This window comes from Lepidochelys kempii, chromosome 3 (assembly GCF_965140285.1).
Source record: "Lepidochelys kempii isolate rLepKem1 chromosome 3, rLepKem1.hap1, whole genome shotgun sequence".
NCBI classification, from domain to species: Eukaryota; Metazoa; Chordata; order Testudines; family Cheloniidae; genus Lepidochelys; species Lepidochelys kempii.
Genome location: NC_136382.1, coordinates 87,417,427 through 87,436,729, shown reverse-complemented (window position 1 = coordinate 87,436,729; position 19,303 = coordinate 87,417,427). Strand labels below are relative to the sequence as shown.

General features: G+C 40.8%; 1 protein-coding gene across 1 annotated transcript in view; it reads left to right on the top strand.

Moving 5' to 3' along the window:
- The window catches only part of LAMA4 (laminin subunit alpha 4), a 157,270-nt gene that overhangs the window by 36,797 nt on the left and 101,170 nt on the right, over positions 1-19,303 (top strand). The window contains exons 3-4 of the mRNA XM_073337097.2: positions 8,607-8,731; positions 18,315-18,395. Of these exons, the coding sequence (XP_073193198.2) occupies positions 8,607-8,731; positions 18,315-18,395 (206 nt within the window). The remainder of the gene's footprint in view (positions 1-8,606; positions 8,732-18,314; positions 18,396-19,303) is intronic.

Below are 19,303 nucleotides of genomic sequence, written 5' to 3'. Positions count from 1 at the left end.
TGGGATTAACACAAGAGGAAACTGGTGATAAAAGTCTCAAAACTAAAAGGGAGATCTTAGCAACTGTATTTTCCTGTATGTGACCAATCATCAAGCATCCTCAATGCAACAGGTTTTGGAAAGGAAGGTGAGTATATATCAATTAGCAAACAATACAAAAGCCTTGAGGCATTAAATGGCTTTATTGTTTGCTGTTCTTTGTGAAAAGCATAGCAGATGCAGAGGGTAGAAAAGAAACAGGTAAAGTGGTTGACATGCTGCAGAGAGTAATCTGGGAACACGTCTATGGCCCACGTGTGTTATTTAACCAATGGGACAACTAGACTCACTGGAACTGAGCAGCTGCTAGAGAAAAATACGAGGCGCTAACACTTGAAGGATTTCACAAATCTTTCAGTACAGCTCAGCCAGCAGACCTTGGGGAAAGGCGGAGAATGGGAAAGTTTAGGCGAAAAAGAGGAGCAAATGGGAGAGGAAAGGGATTTGATAAAAAGGGAGCATACAAGAGTTTATGGGGAGGGAGAACATGGAGCAGGACAAGAGATGGCCTGAGGGGCTGTTGGGATATTGACACTTGTGAGGCTGTGGAGTTTGAAGGGGAGAGTTAGGGGAGGCTGGTAGACTTACAGTGGGAGAAGAAAAGGAAAGGGAGGGAAGAGAGTGGTGGGGTCGAGGAGAAGGAGAGAAGTGAGAGTGTTTCAAGAAGAAGGAGAGAATGAATGGATATGGGGTCAGAGAGGAAGAGACAGTGAGAGGAAAAAACAGAGGAAGTTAATGGGAGCGAGGAAACTTGGAGATGAAGAGCCCGGTCCAATGCCCATTAAATAATGGACGAGGCCCTAAAAGCACCTGCTCGTGACAGCTGCTGTCAAACCTGAAGCAACACAGGAAGGAATCTGGACAAAGACTATGCAGGAAGAGGGAATTTCCACCACTGGGAGCCTCATAGCGGCTGGTTCACATGGTATTGTGTGTTCAAGTTTTCGTTCCTCACAAGTTGGTAGGCAAATTACTCCACTGCTACTCAGGTTAGTAAGCATCACACCTGGTAGTAACAGTTTGCAGAATCAGGGCCCTCTGCATCCAAATAGCTTACTGTATTATTGTTCTTGTTCACCCATTTATAACCAGGTAAGGGAGCTATTGCTCCAGCTAGCTTCCTGTTTCAAAGAGGTGATAGCAGGAGGGTGTTTTTAAGTTTTATTAATTATGGATTCTAAAAACACAGTACAATCACAATGAGTCACTGATGTGACTAAGTTTACCCAGATAAATGTCTGAAATGTAACTAAAATCCAGCAAAGTAGCAAAAAGTTTTTACATTTGTCAAGTCAACTCCCAAAAAAGAATTCTTCAAATAATTGTAAAAAAAAAGTTTGGGGGGTTTGTGCTTCAAATGGTGAAAGACAACCTGGAAATGATCTTGTCATGTAGCTACAAGTGTTACTACATCATCTCAGAACATAATTATTTGTCTTCTAGGAGATAATAACTAATGTACAAAAACTGAATAAATAGTCTGGGCTATTGTGAAAATGAAAACCAAAAAAGCTGCACAGAAAAGGATGAATTATAAGAATCAAGTTCAATAAAAATGCTTTAAGAGTTCCATACCATGCAAATCCCAAAAATCAATTTGTTGATAGTGGCCTCTGGTGCATAGAAACCAAATGGAATTTGTATTGACTTCAGCTCTGAATTTGAAATCAACTAAAATTAAAACCTTATTAATGATGCCCCAAAATGCAGTGTTCAGATTTTTAATTTCTATAAACATGACAATGTTATTTTAAGGTTCTATTTTTAAATCTCCTTCAACCTTATTTATAAATTATGAATCAGTCCTGTGGAGTTTCTAAAAGTGAACTGAATGTACACAGTCAATAAATCAGCAAACTCATTAGGTATTCAAGGACAAGGTATAATTGCTTATAGCATTGCTTTTATATATGTTACTGTGAAATTGGTGCATAGATCAATCATTTGATCCTTTAATTAAAACTGGACAGTTGCTCAATCTATTTCTAATATAGAAACACACCCAAGAAAAGAAAGCAGTCAGCATAGTCTAAGCTGCATTTATGATATATGGCAGTATAGATATCACAATAATGCTTCATCTCAAAAAAGTCATTTGTCAGCTGTGTCACACGCATTGGTAATGCGTCTACACAATACGAGACACCAACTCTCAGTGCTGACCTTAGGATATTGCCCTCAACAAATGTCAAAGGCTTCTTGTTTGTGACCTCCTTGGTTCTGACTGAGAGAGGAAACCAGTTTACAGCAGTGCTTTGTACCTTTGTTTTGGTTTACATGTACATATCAGTTGCTACATGTATGAATTTACAGTAGCTGACAATGGTGGGACACGGTGCAGCTGCAGACAGAGTGAAACTTATTTCACCAGAATAAAGCTCAAGCAATTGGGCTTTATTGCAGACTAAATTGCATGGGATTTGGGGGAGTGAATCTCTCTTTCACTAGCACCCTTCAACCGGGAGCTGACCTAGTCATAAGAAACTCCTCCATTGTAAACTGAGACTGGAATTTGCAAAAGCAGATAGTGAAATGAAATAATCCTTTCCATTCTTCAAATTCCTTTATATTTGATCATGAATTTATGATGGTTATGGAAGGTCATCTGCTCTGAAATTTTCTGAGTAGCAAATATAACAGAAGCAGTCAACCTGCAGCTTGTCAGAAGCAATTTGCTCTTGGTTTAGTATGCGAGTGGACTTTGTGGGGCAACTCATAGCCCCTGCTCAACAAACCAGGCTTCTACCACAATGCTGAAACACAGTAGTGCAACACTGGAGAGAGGAGGCCAGCCAGTACTGCCTGTAGAGCAGTTTGACAATGACTTCAGCAGAGCAGTGCAGTGGTGGGAGAATTAAGAAGTGGCAAGCAGGGCTGTGTGGAGCAAAGGTGTTTTTGAAGTGACTTGCCAGTGACCTTTCTGAGGATATATTTAGTAATGGAGAGTAAACATTAGTCTAGGATTAGCTCCTTACACAGAGATCATATTAGGCTACGTGGTACAAAAAGAGCAGCGTCTGGAGATAAAGCTTTGTTGGGGTGTTGATTTGTTGCTAGAAATATTACAATGCTTTGTTTTTCTAGGTGCTGTACATTTGATCCACATGCATTTGAGGTGTCTAGTGATTTGGGCAGAAAGCATTTAGAGGAACTAGAAAAACAAAAGGATCACGGGATGGGAAGCTAGAGTTACTAAGATCCATTTGTCCCTCTTATGGATTCTTTAACAATAGAGCATGTTGTCGTTTGAATGATCTGTATGTTTAAGAGTTTGGGTATACAGCTGACTGGAAAGGTTGGAAGGGATTTGGCAGCTCTGCCTTTGAGGATAATACGTTCCACATGATAGCCAAGGCAGATCTGGAGAGTAGCCAATAGATCTCCATCCATCCATCAAGTAATAAAGGAAAGCAACAGGGAGTTGGCACAGCAGCTTAATAGATACTTCTGGTTTAAAGAATAGCCTTGCATCTTACAACTGATCTTTTTCCTTCTGCACAGATGTATTTCATCTGTCCAACAATGAGGGAGACAAAGGTAATAAATATCTATGAGAGGCCTTGGAGGACTAGCTATGGCTCTTTTGATTGCAGGAATAAACCAGGGAGACATGGTCCTTCATCTGATATGGGAGGAAGGATCATCACACACTCAGATCTTTGTGTGGGTCACTTTTTTCCGCCTTATGCAGAGGCACAGGAATGCAGTTCTCAAACATGAGGCCCACAGAGAGTCTACTCTTCACTGTGAAGGAGCAATAGCATATCTGTGGTTGGCCACAGTAATGCTTCCTGTTAATTAAGTCTCACAATTTTTAAGCCACTCTCATGACACTTTGGACCTGAACCCCTGTTTTTTGAATGCTTGGGGCTGGCAATATTCTCTATCTTCATTGTAGGTGGACACAAACACATCAAAATCTTGGGGAAGTTTAGATCTGGATCCAAACATTGCAGCTCAAGCCCATCTCTATAGTTGAATCAGTAAATCTAAAGAATATACAGAAATGCATAGCCCTTTCCTCAGTGCAGCCATGTTATTTATTTGTTTACATGCCATTTATCTGTGTTCATAATTGCTACCAGGCTGTCTCTTAGCAAGCAAAATTATTCCTATTACACTCTGTTGAAAATGCTATTTTAAATTGAGACATCATTATCTGAATTCCTAGTGGCTTGATGCAACTTTCAAATTTTATTGATAACATACTCTTGTTCCTACTGAAATCAGGGGATTTTCTAACATAGGACAATACACTCAGGCCACTTTGTCATCTGACTTGCTGTTGATGAAATGGTGCATGAATGATTACATACTGTAGAGGGTTTCTTCATTTAGAAGCCTTTAGAACCATGGCTTCCATTATATTTTTTTCCCATAATCTTTAAGGGACACTACTGGGTTGACTTTGGTTTTGTAAAAGCAGAAGATTGTATTAACGTGGCAAAATGCAAAACATTTGGCTTAGAATTTTAAATTACAGTATTTATAAAAAAAATTAACACCAGTGTTTTAAAAAACTTAATAGCAGTGCATTTACCTGTATAACTTTTCAGCCTTTGTATTCCATGAACTGCACATGTAAGCCTCTAAGGTATCTGTCTGCAGAGACAGGCAGCAATTTTGCTTTTAGTTCAGTGTATACTGTCTAGAAGAGTCTCATGGAAAATTTACTTTTCTCTTTCTGGTTTTACATTTATTTTCTTAATCAAAACCAAAAGCCATCTGTTTGCTTCTTCTGTATGAAAAAAAAATTAAACACCAATATCAATAGACATGTTTCAACGTTTTTTTTTAAAACTTCATTTGAAAGAGAAGTTGGGATTGAGGGGTTGTAACCAAATACGCCACTGGAGAATTTTTGACCCAACCAGTGCTTGGATACAGCTCCGTATGCATGCAAAGACATGTGTGCGTATGCACTGGGACCAGGAGTGCTCTTCTCTATGCTTAAAGTGCATTACTACTGTGAAAAGTGACTTTATAAAAGTTCCATCATGGAGTTCCATGTTTATTGGCCCTCACAGCTATTTTTCTGTCTGATGTGCTCAGTTTAAAAGAGAGAAGATGTATTTTCTAACTGTAAACGTAGCTTGGGCTGTGAGAATCAGTTATGATCCCCAGTGTCACCTTTCCCTTCAATGGTTTCACAGATTTAACTTAGTCAACAATTCTGCTGAAGACGTACAGGATCTGCATTGACTCTGCAGTGCTATAGAAGCCAAAGACTGTCTTTTTTGCCACTCAAGTAAAAAATATGACCCTGAATACACAAAAGGGTTCAGATTTGTTGAACAAGGTAATGCTATTTTTACATAGTCACTTTTCAGAGTAGAGCCAGACTTCAAATGTCCCAAGCACTCAACTAATAGATTTATTAGGGGAGAGAGTGTGCTAACAATCTCCCTTGCGGTAGAAGAGGAACACTGCAGATATGAATATTAACACTGAGTCCCCTGCTTTCTTTTTGTGCTCATCACTGTAGCATCTGAGCACCTGGAAAACATCAATGAATTTATCCTCTCACTACCCGTTTGATGTATGGACAATTGAGGCAGAGGGAGGTTAAGTGTCTTGCTGAGAGTAAAATAGGAAGTCTGTGGCAAAGCCAAGAATTGAATTTAGTCCTGATTCCTAGTCTGGTGCCTTAACCACAAGGCCATTATTCCTCTTTGATTGGAGAACAAACTTTGATTTCCCACTCTCTCATCCCTCTCCTCCAGTCAATCAAAAACACTTATTCAGAGAATATTGCCAAATTCTACTACTTCTTTAAATTGTACTAGCCTTAAGAACTTCCACTTGCATCCCATATTTCAGCTGTTGCCTCATTTCCTCTTATACCCATTCCTGCTTCCTCTGGTATGACTAAGCTTCTCTTCTCCCCCTACACACCATCCCTTATGCTTACAACAACCTTCCATTTAATGTACACCAAGCTCTCTCCTACTCTTCTCTCCAAACATAACTTGTGAAAAACCCTCCTGTAAAATTATGGAGAGTATTCCACTCTATAACACTAAATGCACTGCACTGCACTTGTTGATATACTAGATATAAGATCTTCAGGAAAAGTGGTGGCACTGGGATTTGGCCGGGGAAGGGGTTCTGTTCGTTTGTTATTCATTTTGGTGGGGTTGTTTGGTTTTTTTCTTACCATATTTACCTGTTGTAAAACTCCATGGTGGAATTATAGCTCTGAACAAATAAATAGTGATAATTGCTGCACATTGGAATAGTTGGGCTGCGTATCGCTAACTGTGGCTAAAACATATGCAGTGACTAACTCAGACCATCTCCCAGGATTCATCCAGAATCTACAATTATCTGGACTGCTCTTGTCAGAAGCTGCATCTGCCTGAAGATCAAAGGAAGGAAGACAGGCTAAATGGTCAGCCAAATATGCAGTGTATTTGTAACTTTCACACAAGTGGTTGGCCTCTCTCTAGCTGTCAGAAGAGGCTGGTGACATCTGGATATGGGTAAATGAAAATGACCCATCAGTGTCCTCATAATCAGTTTATGTCAACAAGTAAAGGTTCACTGTACTGTATCTGACACAAAGCACGGCTGAGAATGTCTAATCTGAGATACTGGTACTATTTTTTTTATTAGAGATTTTCCGTCCTTTCATTCCTCTTTTCACAGTCTCCTGGACAAAGAGTATGGTAAAGTATGAGTTCAAGATGACCTTTCAAATCTACTGCATTGGGTGGGTTCAAAATTATATAGAATAAGCTCATCCACCCTGAATTTGGTGCTTGTGAAAGGCCAGTGTTGATTGCTAGGCTAAATCCAAACATACTGCATGGCAGGCCCTGCACAAGCTTCCTCTTGCAGCTCTGCTAATGCACCTGAAACCTGACCTGCAACTTCCCTGTTATTCCAGAGATTGCCAGTCCCTAACTGCACAGTTATTTTGTGATGTGATTGAATATCTGCTGGAGAATATGCTGAGGAGCCAAGATAATTTATTTTAACACATGTGCCAACTTTGAACACTGTTGTCTAGAGGAACAAAGCTTTTACATTAACCCAACACACAAAGTAGTTTTTTCCATACAGTGTATGTCATGGAGTTGATTCTTCACTGCCTTGCACTTTGTATTGTCATTTACATCTGAATAAAGTCAGTGCAACGTGGATGTAAAACACTACCAATGGTGTACAATGGTGTACATAGAATTCTCATCTGGGAGCGTTTAACACACATATCACAAAAATCACTAGGTACAAGTGCACCCATCTTCTTTAGGGTATCCTTTTTAAAATAACTCAACTGTAGAGCATGTTTCTCTGGAAGAAAACACTCTGATGATAACTTCCGGGTACCACCCTGAAGTGGAAATGGTATCTTGTAGTTAAAGCATAAAACGCAGAGCCTGGATTCATTAATTCTGTTGTTGTCTCTATGGCATTCACTACCTTGCAATGTGGTCACAGGAAATTCACGTAACCTTTCTGTGCCTCAGTTTGCCCATCTGTAAAATTAGCAATATAATAATACTTATCCTGCCTCACAGGGGTGTGGCAGGGCCGGATTAAAATTGCTTGTAGAGTGCTTTGAGATCTTTTGATAAAAGTATTATACAAGTGCATAGTATTATAATTAAAAATATAAAATATTTTGGGGTAAATCCTCAGCTACTGTAAATTGTATTGATTTCAATTGATGCATCATAACTTACACTGGCTGAGGTATAGTGTATTGTGCAGGGTGAGATTACTTCCTATAAATGTTGCACAATGGAGATGAAATCACTTCTTGAGAAGATGAGTGAGCTTTTGCTCCATTATTTTGTATTCCATAGAAATGCCACCAGAAAAATAATCTTGAAATTCATGAACTATTTTTTTCATATCTTAGAAAGAAAGAATATGGCAGTCTCCTAATTATTGCCTCCTCTGTTCTGAACATCTTTCAAGGGCAATGTGTAGGGATCAATCCAAATATGTAAATAACTGTTAATATTCAGGCATATTTCATTTCAGGGAAAAAATAAAAAACACCAGCCTATTAATTACCGATAACCTGCAATTTTCCATGATACTCACTTTCAGTCATCAAGTCCAAAGAATAACCCCTTTCTCTCTCAACAAGCAGGCATCTGTACTGGAATGTATTGGAAATTATATCTTATACTGTATATACACCAGTGGGCAAATTTTCCTTTGTTTTGGTGCCAGGCAAGTTCAGCATTCCTTCTAGTGCCTTCAGCTTAGACAGACCTGTCCACTACATGCAAATTCTAGCAACATCTCTGATGATATATAATGCAGCGTTTGTGCTCAGGCAGTCTGCACATGTGAATGCCTATAGTGATAGCTTTATCCTGTATGCCACTTTGTCAGCACTCCCAGGCAGACCAGTGAATTGTTCCAAATGTCTTCATTTGTACTATGCTGCCACTTACAAACTCTTTTCATTTAATCCCTCAGCACCTTGAAGGGTTCAGGTCTGGTACCAGTCCTTGTTCTGCTTGGCAGAGTACTCACTAAAGTCATCTCTGCTAGGCTTGAATTAAGTAGCACCTTCCTTTAACATTTGTCACTCTTCTTTATTGAAGGACTGCCAGAGAAACACCACTGGAAAGCACTGTGAAAAATGTCTGGATGGTTACATTGGGGACATCGTCAGAGGAGTGCCCACGTTCTGCCAGCCCTGCCCTTGCCCATTGCCATTAGTTGCCAAGTATGTAAAAGACACTTTGTTTTATTTTATTTGTCCTGATCCTTATACTTTCTGTTCTGCATTCTTCTTTCAGAGCCAGGCACAATAAACCTTATTAGACTGGGGGTGAGAGAAAGACTGATGCACCTTCAAGCATAGAAAACCAAGAACATTTTCACTTGTTTACACTTATCACAAAATGAAAAGGAAAAAATGGAAAATAACATTTAGAGTCATAGAGTTTAAGGCCAGAAGGGACCATTTGATCATCTAGTCTGTATATAATCAGAGGCTACCAACATTAAACTCAGCAACTGGAATTTTATTTAAAAGGTATGAATATTTTTTTCAGTCTCTCCCATTGATTGCTGCATTGATTGCACAAATGGGAGGAAATATTTGGACAACTTTGGGCTCTTTCTCTTTTAAATGAGAAAGGTTGTCAGGGGTGAGCTGACTTTTAATAAGCTCAAAGTTAAAGCCATACCTCTTTATATGTAAAATTCCCCATGACATATGGAAAGCAGATACTGATTGGGGAAAACCCTAGCACAGTGGTCCCCAAACTGTGGGGCGCGCCAAAGAACATTTGGGGGGATGCATGGTACAGGGGTTGGGGAGGGAGCACCACCCAGCCCAGCTCCACCCCCAGATGCAGCTCCGCTCCACTCCCAGCCCAGCCCCAGCCCCAGCCCCAGCCCCAGCTCTGCCTTCAACTCCAGCTCCTCTACTGAGCCATCTGAGCAGTGATGGTGGGAGGGGGCACAGACATATTCCATTACTGGTAAGGGGGGGCATGACAGGAAAAGTTTGGGCACCACTGCCCTAGCATGACACAGACCCAAGCAAACAGTAGCTTGACCTGGTTAATGAAAGCACAGAATCTGATATTTAAATTAATGCATCCAACTTCAGAAGTGGTACAAGTGACAGACAGTAACTCTAATTTCTACTAATGCATAGCCTGCTTTTGTATATGAATTTCTGAAGCCTGACAGAAAATACAGGTCCAGGCCAATAAGAGGACATTTATAGCAGTCATTATTCCCTGTGGTTTCAGAGATACCAATTAACCAGAAGATGTGGCTTTCTGTTAGAGAGCTTTAATAGCACATCAATGTCATAGCAGAAGAAATCAGCATTCAATTACTTATCACTGTATTCCATCTGAATGGATATCTATGCATATTCCATTACACTGACAGGATTATGTACCTCTAAATATTTCACTGTAGGTCAAAAACCTTTTTAGTGAGTCAGCTACTTTCACTTTGTTTCCCATTCCACTTTCAACCAGCAGGTTTTAGTCCTTTTCTACACTGAATTTCTTTCCCTTTATTTCATGTTACTTCTTACAGTTGCTATAGGACTGCTCTTTAGCACAGCCTGAAAGTGAGAAATTTGCATTTTGTTCAGCTGCTCAGAGGCACAGGCTCAAAATCACAGCTGGACCAAAGCTCACAGTCCCACAAAACACTTCCTGACTTTCAAAAGAGCTATATGCACATAAGGACTGCAAGATGGAGAATAGCTATGACTGAAAAAACTATATCCCTGACTGGATTAGAGAGAATGCCCAAGAGAGTGAGGAGAAAGGATGTCCAATTTTTCTTCACAATTGTCTGAGCACCTACATTTTACTATATTTATGCAAGGCCATCCAGGTGAATGAGTTCACATGGGAATTGTTTTATTTATTCATGTCGCTAACCGGGACAATAGCAAGAACACATAAGTAGAAACAGAAAAGTCAGACAGCTCCTTTGTTCAATAAATGAAATTGAATTTTTTTCATATGGCTGTTTGCCACACAAAAGCCATTTCAGGGTGCAGAGCACAGTTTCCTTGAACAACATCCAGATTTTCGTGGGACACGATAGCATCCTTATCCTTTTGCATATGTTTTATCTGTGGCACCATAAAATAGAGATTATTAATGTTGTGCTGGGAGAACATGGAAGTATAGGGCTGGCCCCCAGCTGAAGTAAATCAGTGTAATTCCATTGGCTTCACTGAAGCTACACTGATTTATACCAGCTGAAGATCTGGCCCAATCTCCCCCAACTGCCCTTCTTTACTAGGGAGTCCTTTATTTCAAACCTAAATTTATCTCCATTCCATGCTTTACTTTCATTGCTGTAAATTATATTTACCTCAGAAATACAGAAACATGAGATTATCAGAAATATTATCTATGCTAAAGAAAAGGAGTACTTGTGGCACCTTAGAGACTAACCAATTTATTTGAGCATAAGCTTTCGTGAGCTACAGCTCACTTCATCGGATGCATAAAGTGGAAAATACAGTGAGGAGATTTATACACAGAGACCATGAAAAAATACACATTGTAAGGAGAGTGATCACTTAAGATGAGCTATTACCAGCAGGAGAGTGGGGTGGGGGGAAAGAAAACCTTTTGAAGCAATAATCAAGGTGGGCCATTTCCAGCACGTTTCCAGGAGTTAACAAGAACGTCTGAGGAACAGTGGGGGAGGGAGGGGGAGGAATAAACAAGGGGAAATAGTTTTACTTAATATAATGACTCAACCACTCCCAGTCTCTCTATTCAAGCCTAAGTTAATTGTACCCAATTTGCAAATTAATTCCAATTCAGCAGTCTCTCGTTGGAATCTGTTTTCGAAGTTTTTTTTGTTGAAGAATAGTCACTTTTAGATCAGAAATCTAGTGACCAGAGAGATTGAAGTGTTCTCCGACTGGTTTATGAACGTTATAATTCTTCACATCTGATCTATGTCCATGTATTCTTTTACGTAGAGACTGTCCAGTTTGACCAATGTACATGGCAGAAGGGCATTGCTGGCACATGATGGCATATATCACATTGGTAGATGTGCAGGTGAACGAGCCTCTGATAGTGTGGCTGATGTGATTAGGCCCTATGATGGTGTCCCTTGAATAGATATGTGGGCACAGTTGGCAACGGGCTTTGTTGCAAGGATAGGTTCCTGGGTTAGTGGTTCTGTTGTGTGGTGTGTGGTTGCTGGTGAGTATTTGCTTCAGGTTGGGGGGCTGTCTGTAGGCAAGGACTGGCCTGTCTCCCAAGATTTGTGAGAGTGATGGGTCGTCCTTCAGGATAGGATGTAGATCCTTGATAATGCATTGGAGAGGTTTTAGTTGGGGGCTAGCCCTCACCTTCAACCTTAATTTGCAAATTGGATACAATTAACTTAGGCTTGAATAGAGCCTGGGAGTGGTTGAGTCATTATACTAAGTAAAACTATTTCCCCTTGTTTATTCCTCCCCCCCTTCCCCCACTGTTCCTCAGATGTTCTTGTTAACTCCTGGAAATGTGCTGGAAATGGCCCACCTTGATTATCACTTCAAAAGGTTTTCTCTCCCCCCACCCCACTCTCCTGCTGGTAATAGCTCATCTTAAGTGATCACTCTCCTTACAATGTATATTTTTTCATGGTCTCTGTGTATATAAATCTCCTCACTGTTTTCCACTTTATGCATCCGATGAAGTGAGCTGTAGCTCACGAAAGCTTATGCTCAAATAAATTGGTTCGTCTCTAAGGTGCCACAAGTACTCCTTTTCTTTTTGCGAATACAGACTAACACGGCTGCTACTCTGAAACCTGTATCTATGCTAAGGGGATGAATCTTGGCATTTATGGCTTGTTTACATGGCAAGTTACTGCACAGCAAGTGAATTTATAGTGCACCAGCTTATCATGCAATAACACCCATGTAGACATTGCTGAAGTGCAGTGAAAGTCCCAGAATGCAGCTTGGCATATTACACTTTCAAGCAGCAGAACGCTAAACCCTATTCCAAAATGTTCACTGCACTGTAGCAGGATCCACATAGCAAGTTACTACATGGCAAGCTAGAGCAGATTCACACCCTGACTTGGTGAGCAGGAACTCATTGTGTAGACAAGCCCTACGCTTCTGCATGAGTAACTGTCTTGTGTCTTCCATTTGGGCTCTTTGGATGAAACTCTGTCCCTTTTTAAAATCAATGACAAAACTCCTGTTAACTTCAATGGAGCCAGGATTTCATCCCTGGCCTGTAAGTATCCTCCCATTTTCGTGCTGTCTTGCTACTGAAGTTTATGTACCTTAAAATTACTAATAGCTGTAAGAGGTGGTCCTGCTTCCACTGAATTCAATGGGAGTTTTAGCTCTGACTTCAGTGGGAGCAGGAGCAAGCCCACGTACTATAATAATCTGTTTTAGCTTTTACCTGTGTCACGGTTTCCTCCCCACTCTGAACTCTAGGGTACAGATGTGGGGACCTGCATGAAAAAACCTCCTAAGCTTATCTTTACCAGCTTAGGTCAAAACTTCCCCAAGGTACAAAATATTACATCCGTTATCCTTGGACTGGCCGCTACCACCACCAAACTAATACTGGTTACTGGGGAAGAGCTGTTTGGACGCGTCCTTCCCCCCAAAATACTTCCCAAAACCTTGCACCCCACTTCCTGGACAAGGTTTGGTAAAAAGCCTCACCAATTTGCCTAGGTGACTATAGACCCAGACCCTTGGATCTTAAGAACAATGAACAATCCTCCCAACACTTGCACCCCCCCTTTCCTGGGAAATGTTGGATAAAAAGCCTCACCAATTTGCATAGGTGACCACAGACCCAAACCCTTGGATCTGAGAACAATGAAAAAGCATTCAGTGTTTTACAAGAAGACTTTTAATAAAAAATAGAAGTAAATAGAAATAAAGAAATCCCCCCTGTAAAATCAGGATGGTAGATATCTTACAGGGTAATTAGATTCAAAAACATAGAGAACCCCTCTAGGCAAAACCTTAAGTTACAAAAAAGATACACAGACAGAAATAGTTATTCTATTCAGCACAATTCTTTTCTCAGCCATTTAAAGAAATCATAATCTAACACATACCTAGCTAGATTACTTACTAAAAGTTCTAAGACTCCATTCCTGTTCTGTCCCTGGCCAAAACGACTACAGACAGACACAGACCCTTTGTTTCTCTCCCTCCTCCCAGCTTTTGAAAGTATCTTGTCTCCTCATTGGTCATTTTGGTCAGGTGCCAGCGAGGTTACCTTTAGCTTCTTAACCCTTTACAGGTGAGAGGAGCTTTCCCCTGGCCAGGAGGGATTTCAAAGGGGTTTACCCTTCCCTTTATATTTATGACAACCTGTGACACTATTTCCACATAATATATGACAAGGACTTACTAATAAATAATACCAAATTAAATCTGAAGTTTTTTAAGTGTACCCTAACCCCTAAATCTACTTCAAACCTAAACGACAAAACTAAAAAGTTGTTTTTCTTAGTGTGAGTGATTACAGTGTTACAGAAGTATTTAAATTGCTCTGCAACTTTACTCTCAGAATTGTTATGTTCATACCCTATGATCTTGACAGTTATTAGTACGGCAGGCCACTAAACAAGAATTCCATTTCACAAAATGAAGTTTCACCATTTATTTTCAGTCCAATTTTGAATGAAATGGAGACCTTTCAAACATTTTTAAAGAGAGAGAGAGAGAGAGAGAGAGAGAGAGAGAGAGAGAGACCCACCTCAGTAGTTTGGAAGCTCACCTGAGCTGTGGAAAATCCACGTTCAAGTCCTTTCTCCACATCAGGCAAAGAATGGACTTGAACCTCCCAGATGGGTGCCTTACCACCAGACTATTTGGGTCTTTCTCTGAAACTCCATCTTGGACCCGAGAAACTTTTTTCCATTGAAAACAATATATTCCCATGAAATGTTTTTTTTGGTTTCAACAAATTGACATTTTCTGATGAAAAAGCCTTTAATCAGAAAATTCCTGTTGAGCTCTAATTATTAGTGATTCTGCATTTCCACTCAAATAAGCCATATGCTTACTAAATAAGAAATGACTATACTGTTAGAAAAGGAATCTCTGCCAGTCTTACATCAAAATGTCTATTTAAATGCTTTCTGTGTCTACTGGAATGTTATATGTAACATTTGGCTCCTGTTACTTTTATTGTGTAGGGGCTAATTGGCCCTTGTTCCCCTTTATACTAGCATATTATATTTTTCCTAATTGGCAACACACCTTCCTTTCAGCTACAGCTTTATTGTTCATTGTCCCATTAGCTTTTCTGAAAGGATTGTATCTGAGCCTAAATTACCATTTTTAGGGAGTGAAGAACAATCATTCCTAGTTTAAAGACACTCACCTAAAATTACTGCCTGTTGTTGGTGATGAAAACCTTATTGTCTTGCCATACCCGTCCCCACTACCTTGACTCCTCTCCTATTTCAGACTACTAGAGCAAACGAAGCCCAGAACTCAAAGTAATAATATCATAGCCCATTTTGCAACATATTGGTGTTTAAATGCTGATTGCCTGTAATGGGCAAGGACTGTCTGTATATACACCTAGCACATAGGGATCCTGACCTCAGGTGAGGCCTCTAGAACAAGGGAGGGCAAACTACGGCCTGTGGGCCAGATCCGGCCCTCAGGGCTTTCAATCCGGCATGCAGGATTGCCAGCCCTGTGGCGCAGTGGGGCTAAGGCTGGCTCCCTGCCTGCCCTGGCCCAGTGCGGCTCCCAGAAGCGGCCGGCACCACGTCCCTGCAGCCCCGGGGGGAGGGGGGGGGCAGATGGCTCCGTGCACTGCCCTCACCTGCAGGCACCGCCCCCCACAACTCCCATTGACCGGGAACATGGAATCGCAGCTTCAGGGGTGGTTCCTACAGGGAGAGCTGCTTGCCTCACCCCACCCCCAGGAGCCACTGCCAGATATACTGGCCACTTCTGGGAGTGGCGTGGGGCCAGAGCAGGCAGGGAGCCTGCCTTAGCACACTGCACACTGCTGCCACCCTGGAGCAACTTGAGGTAAGCTGCACCAGGCTGGAGCCCGCACCCTGAACCCCTCCTGCACCCCACACCTCTGCCCTGAGCCCCCTAACCTCTGCCTTGAGCCCCCGCCACACCCCTCCTGCACCCCAACCCTCTGCCCTGAGCCCCCTCCTGCACTCCGCACCCCCTTCTCCACCCAACCCCCTTCCATGAGCTCCCTTCCACACTCTTTACCCCCTCCTGCACGCCAAACCCCTGCCTTAAGCCCCTGACACCCTGCCCTGAGCCCCCTGCCACACCCCACACCCCTCCTGAACCCCAACCCCCCACCCTGAGCCCCTTCCTGCACACCACACCCCACACTCCCTCTCGCACCCCAACCTCCTGCCCCAGCCCTACATTCATGGCCCTGCATACAATTTCCCCAACTAGATGTGGCCCTCGGGCCAAAAAGTTTGCCCACCCCGCTCTAGAAGCTACTGATATGCAAACAATAAATAATAAATTATTATATTTATGTTGTAATCTTCAGGCTCAAACAACAGGGTTCAGAGAGATACATCCTTTTTTCTTTTTTATCATTTCACCTTATTCTTACTCTATTTATAGTAAAACAAGAAGGTGCCTTCACCAAGAAGTTACCGAGGCTTTAAAGAGGAAATATACAGACGATATTGCTTTCTCCATTTTTCAACAAAAGTTTTATCCCTAGAAATAACATAACCAATGGATTCATAACACTCAAACAGACAGACCAACTCTGCATCCAAATCTCTAAGCTGACAGAATCATTAGATCCACTGTTGTTCTTGAGATTCATTTGTATGGCTTTAGTTTTTTGTCTGGCCAGAATATCTTCATATCTGCTATCCTGGGAACTTTTGTAATAGTTCCCATTAAGTGAAATGACATCTCTTTGGAAAAATTGGATGGAGGCTAGCAGATGTTACTTAGTTTTAAACCTCAGGGAATGTTATGACCTTTAAAAAAAACCCTAAAGAAATATAAAGACCCAGGAAGACTTTGGTCATACTTCATAACTTAAATCCACAAAGTAATAACTTCAAATGTTTTAAGGAATTAGCCTGTATACCGGAAGAGAGGAAACTGCCAAAGTATTATAATTTTCTTGGCATGTTCACATCAAAATGTTACAGAAGATAATCTGGGAATTTCATCAAGAGAGTCTCATTTTAAATTCTGTCTGGTTGTATAAATGTCTCCAAACAAGGCCAACAGATCGTTGACTTTACTCTGGAAAACATTAGCTTTGAAATACTGGTGGGAACAGAAACAGTGAAGAAACTATTTATATACTTTTATTGTTGCTTGTTCCTGGGACAAGTACATGGACCAGATTCTCATCCCCTGTTTTGGCCCCTTTGTATAGCCTGAGCTACACAACGGGGATGGAATCTGGCCATATATGCCCAACTGAGAATGTCCCTGTGCTAGGGGAGCTCTCAACTGGCATAAAGCTGTCAGAGCCAGTTCCTACACAAACCACTCACTAATCCAGGCAAAGGCAGTGTGTTGGGAAAAGTATACTTTGTGGTGCTCTGCTCTCTCTGCTAGTTCTCAGCTGGCACACAGTACTTTGAGGGCAATAGCCAACTAAGATAAATTAGAATAAGATTAGGCCAAGAACCAAGGAGCATGCAGTTAAAGAATCATGGAGCTGTAATTGGTTCCCTGACAACCTTCTTGCTCCCTGCCCATGCTGAATGGGTGTCAGTGCAGGAGAGAATCTGGCCCCATATTTTCCAAACTCACTAAGAATGTCTTTAGAATTGTGTGCCCATTTTTGTCTGTAACTGTATCTAAGACACATCGCCCTGATTCAATTGTGCAAGGTTTGGTACTTTTCCTGTCTTTACGAACCAAGTTGTGGTCATTTTTAGGAGCTAACCTACATTTCAAATAATTTTTGTTTTGCATATTGTAACGTGGTTATTTGTTTATTTTAAGAAACTGAAACTTGATTCTGAAAATTAAAGACCACAAGGGGTAAAGGAAGCTATGATGTTAGAATAACATACTGTTAAAAATCCCAGCACAGAACCCCCACCACAAGCAGCACAAACCGGCACCCTGGCTGGCAGTCTCAGCAGAGGCCAAGGGTTGAATAGATTTGTAGACTAATCTCCTGGAGGTGGTAGAGTAGATCCCTGGCTGGTGCAAATCATCATCATTCCATTGACTTCAATGGAAATCAATTGAACTATTCCAAATTACACCATCTGAGGATCTACTCTGATTCCTACAGGACACCTTTGAGACAGTCTGTGGGGATTGTGTAAGGAAACTTACACTGCCGCTGCCTGTACTGTATCTTTCCTATTGTACCTTTCCTATGGTTAAATATAAGATTTTAGTTCCCAAAGAACTTGATCCAACATATTTCAAAAACAACATGTTAGTTTAAACATTCTGAAATAAAATAGAGGAGACAAGTTCACAGGAAATATAAGAATCACTGTATACTCTGGAAAGAACGCAAGTTTCTTATTTATAATATATGTATAGAAGCATATAAGTGTGTCTGAGCTAGGCTGCAAGAAGGAAGTCTGCATCTTTTTACAATTTATATAGTGCCGTAGGTATGCATGGTTTTTATAGGTGAAAATAAAAAGACCAGGTGTAGTGTACCTTCATCTCCTATTGACCTCAGTAGGAACTGAGGGCACTCAGCACCAAGTAGGATTGGCCCAAAGGTTATATAAATAATAAATGTTCACAAAATACAGCATGTGTACTTAGGCTATTAATAAGTGTTGGCTGCCCTGATTGATTCTTTTTTTATATGCAATTCTAGTTTTGCAGTTTCCTGTCACAGGAAAAGTGGGGTAGTGCGCTGTGTCTGTAAAGAAAACTATGCAGGACCCAACTGTGAAAGGTAAGCAGACTAGCAGTATGAATGGCTGGTCAAGTTTGCCAATGTTCCAAAGCCCTTAAGAGAGTTTCACACACTGGGGAGAATTTTTCTGTGCTTGACATTCAGTGATTTATATTATGTCTGTCTGCCTAAGGGCCTGATCTTGCACTGAAACCAATAGAAGTTTGCCACTGACTTCAACAGGTGCAGGAGAAAGACCTGCATTTTATATTTTTTGTCTAGGTATTGCATTTTATCTTCATGAAACTAGCTTCTTCAAAGGAACAGAATTGTAGTATGCTGGATACAACTAGCAGCTGAATTTAAAATTAGCAATATGCCTCCTATATCCCCTTTCCTAAAAAAAAAAAAAAAAAATGGTAGTTCTACCAGTGAATTTTTTTCAGAACCAGAGAGAAATCATAATATCTGATCAAATTATTAACAAGCAGATATATATTTATTATTTAAACTTGGAATACATTTCAAATGATACATCTCAATAAAAAGTGCATTGAGCAATCCTGGTCAAGCTCTCAGATTGTCAGATTGTCTATATGTCCTCAAACAATTTCTGCTACTACATATCAAGAATGACAATGTATACAAATAAACAGAGCTATATAATACAACACAATTTAATCTTGTGAAGTACCAGCTTCTGTTATGCTTATTCACAGTGAAAGTGTGACGTTAATATGTGACGTTCCATTGAAGTCAATGGAGACCCCTTTATGCTGCCACTTGCATAAGGTCATTGAGGATATAAGTTAAAGTTGCTCTAATTTACAACGGGGCTAAGTAGCACAAGATATGGAGGCCTCATCTGGCTCTGGCTCCCCATCCTATCCTTTGTACCCAGTAAGATCTCTGGTGTTACAGAGAATTCAGTCGATTAACTCCAATGGAAGATTGTGTGCAACCAGTGC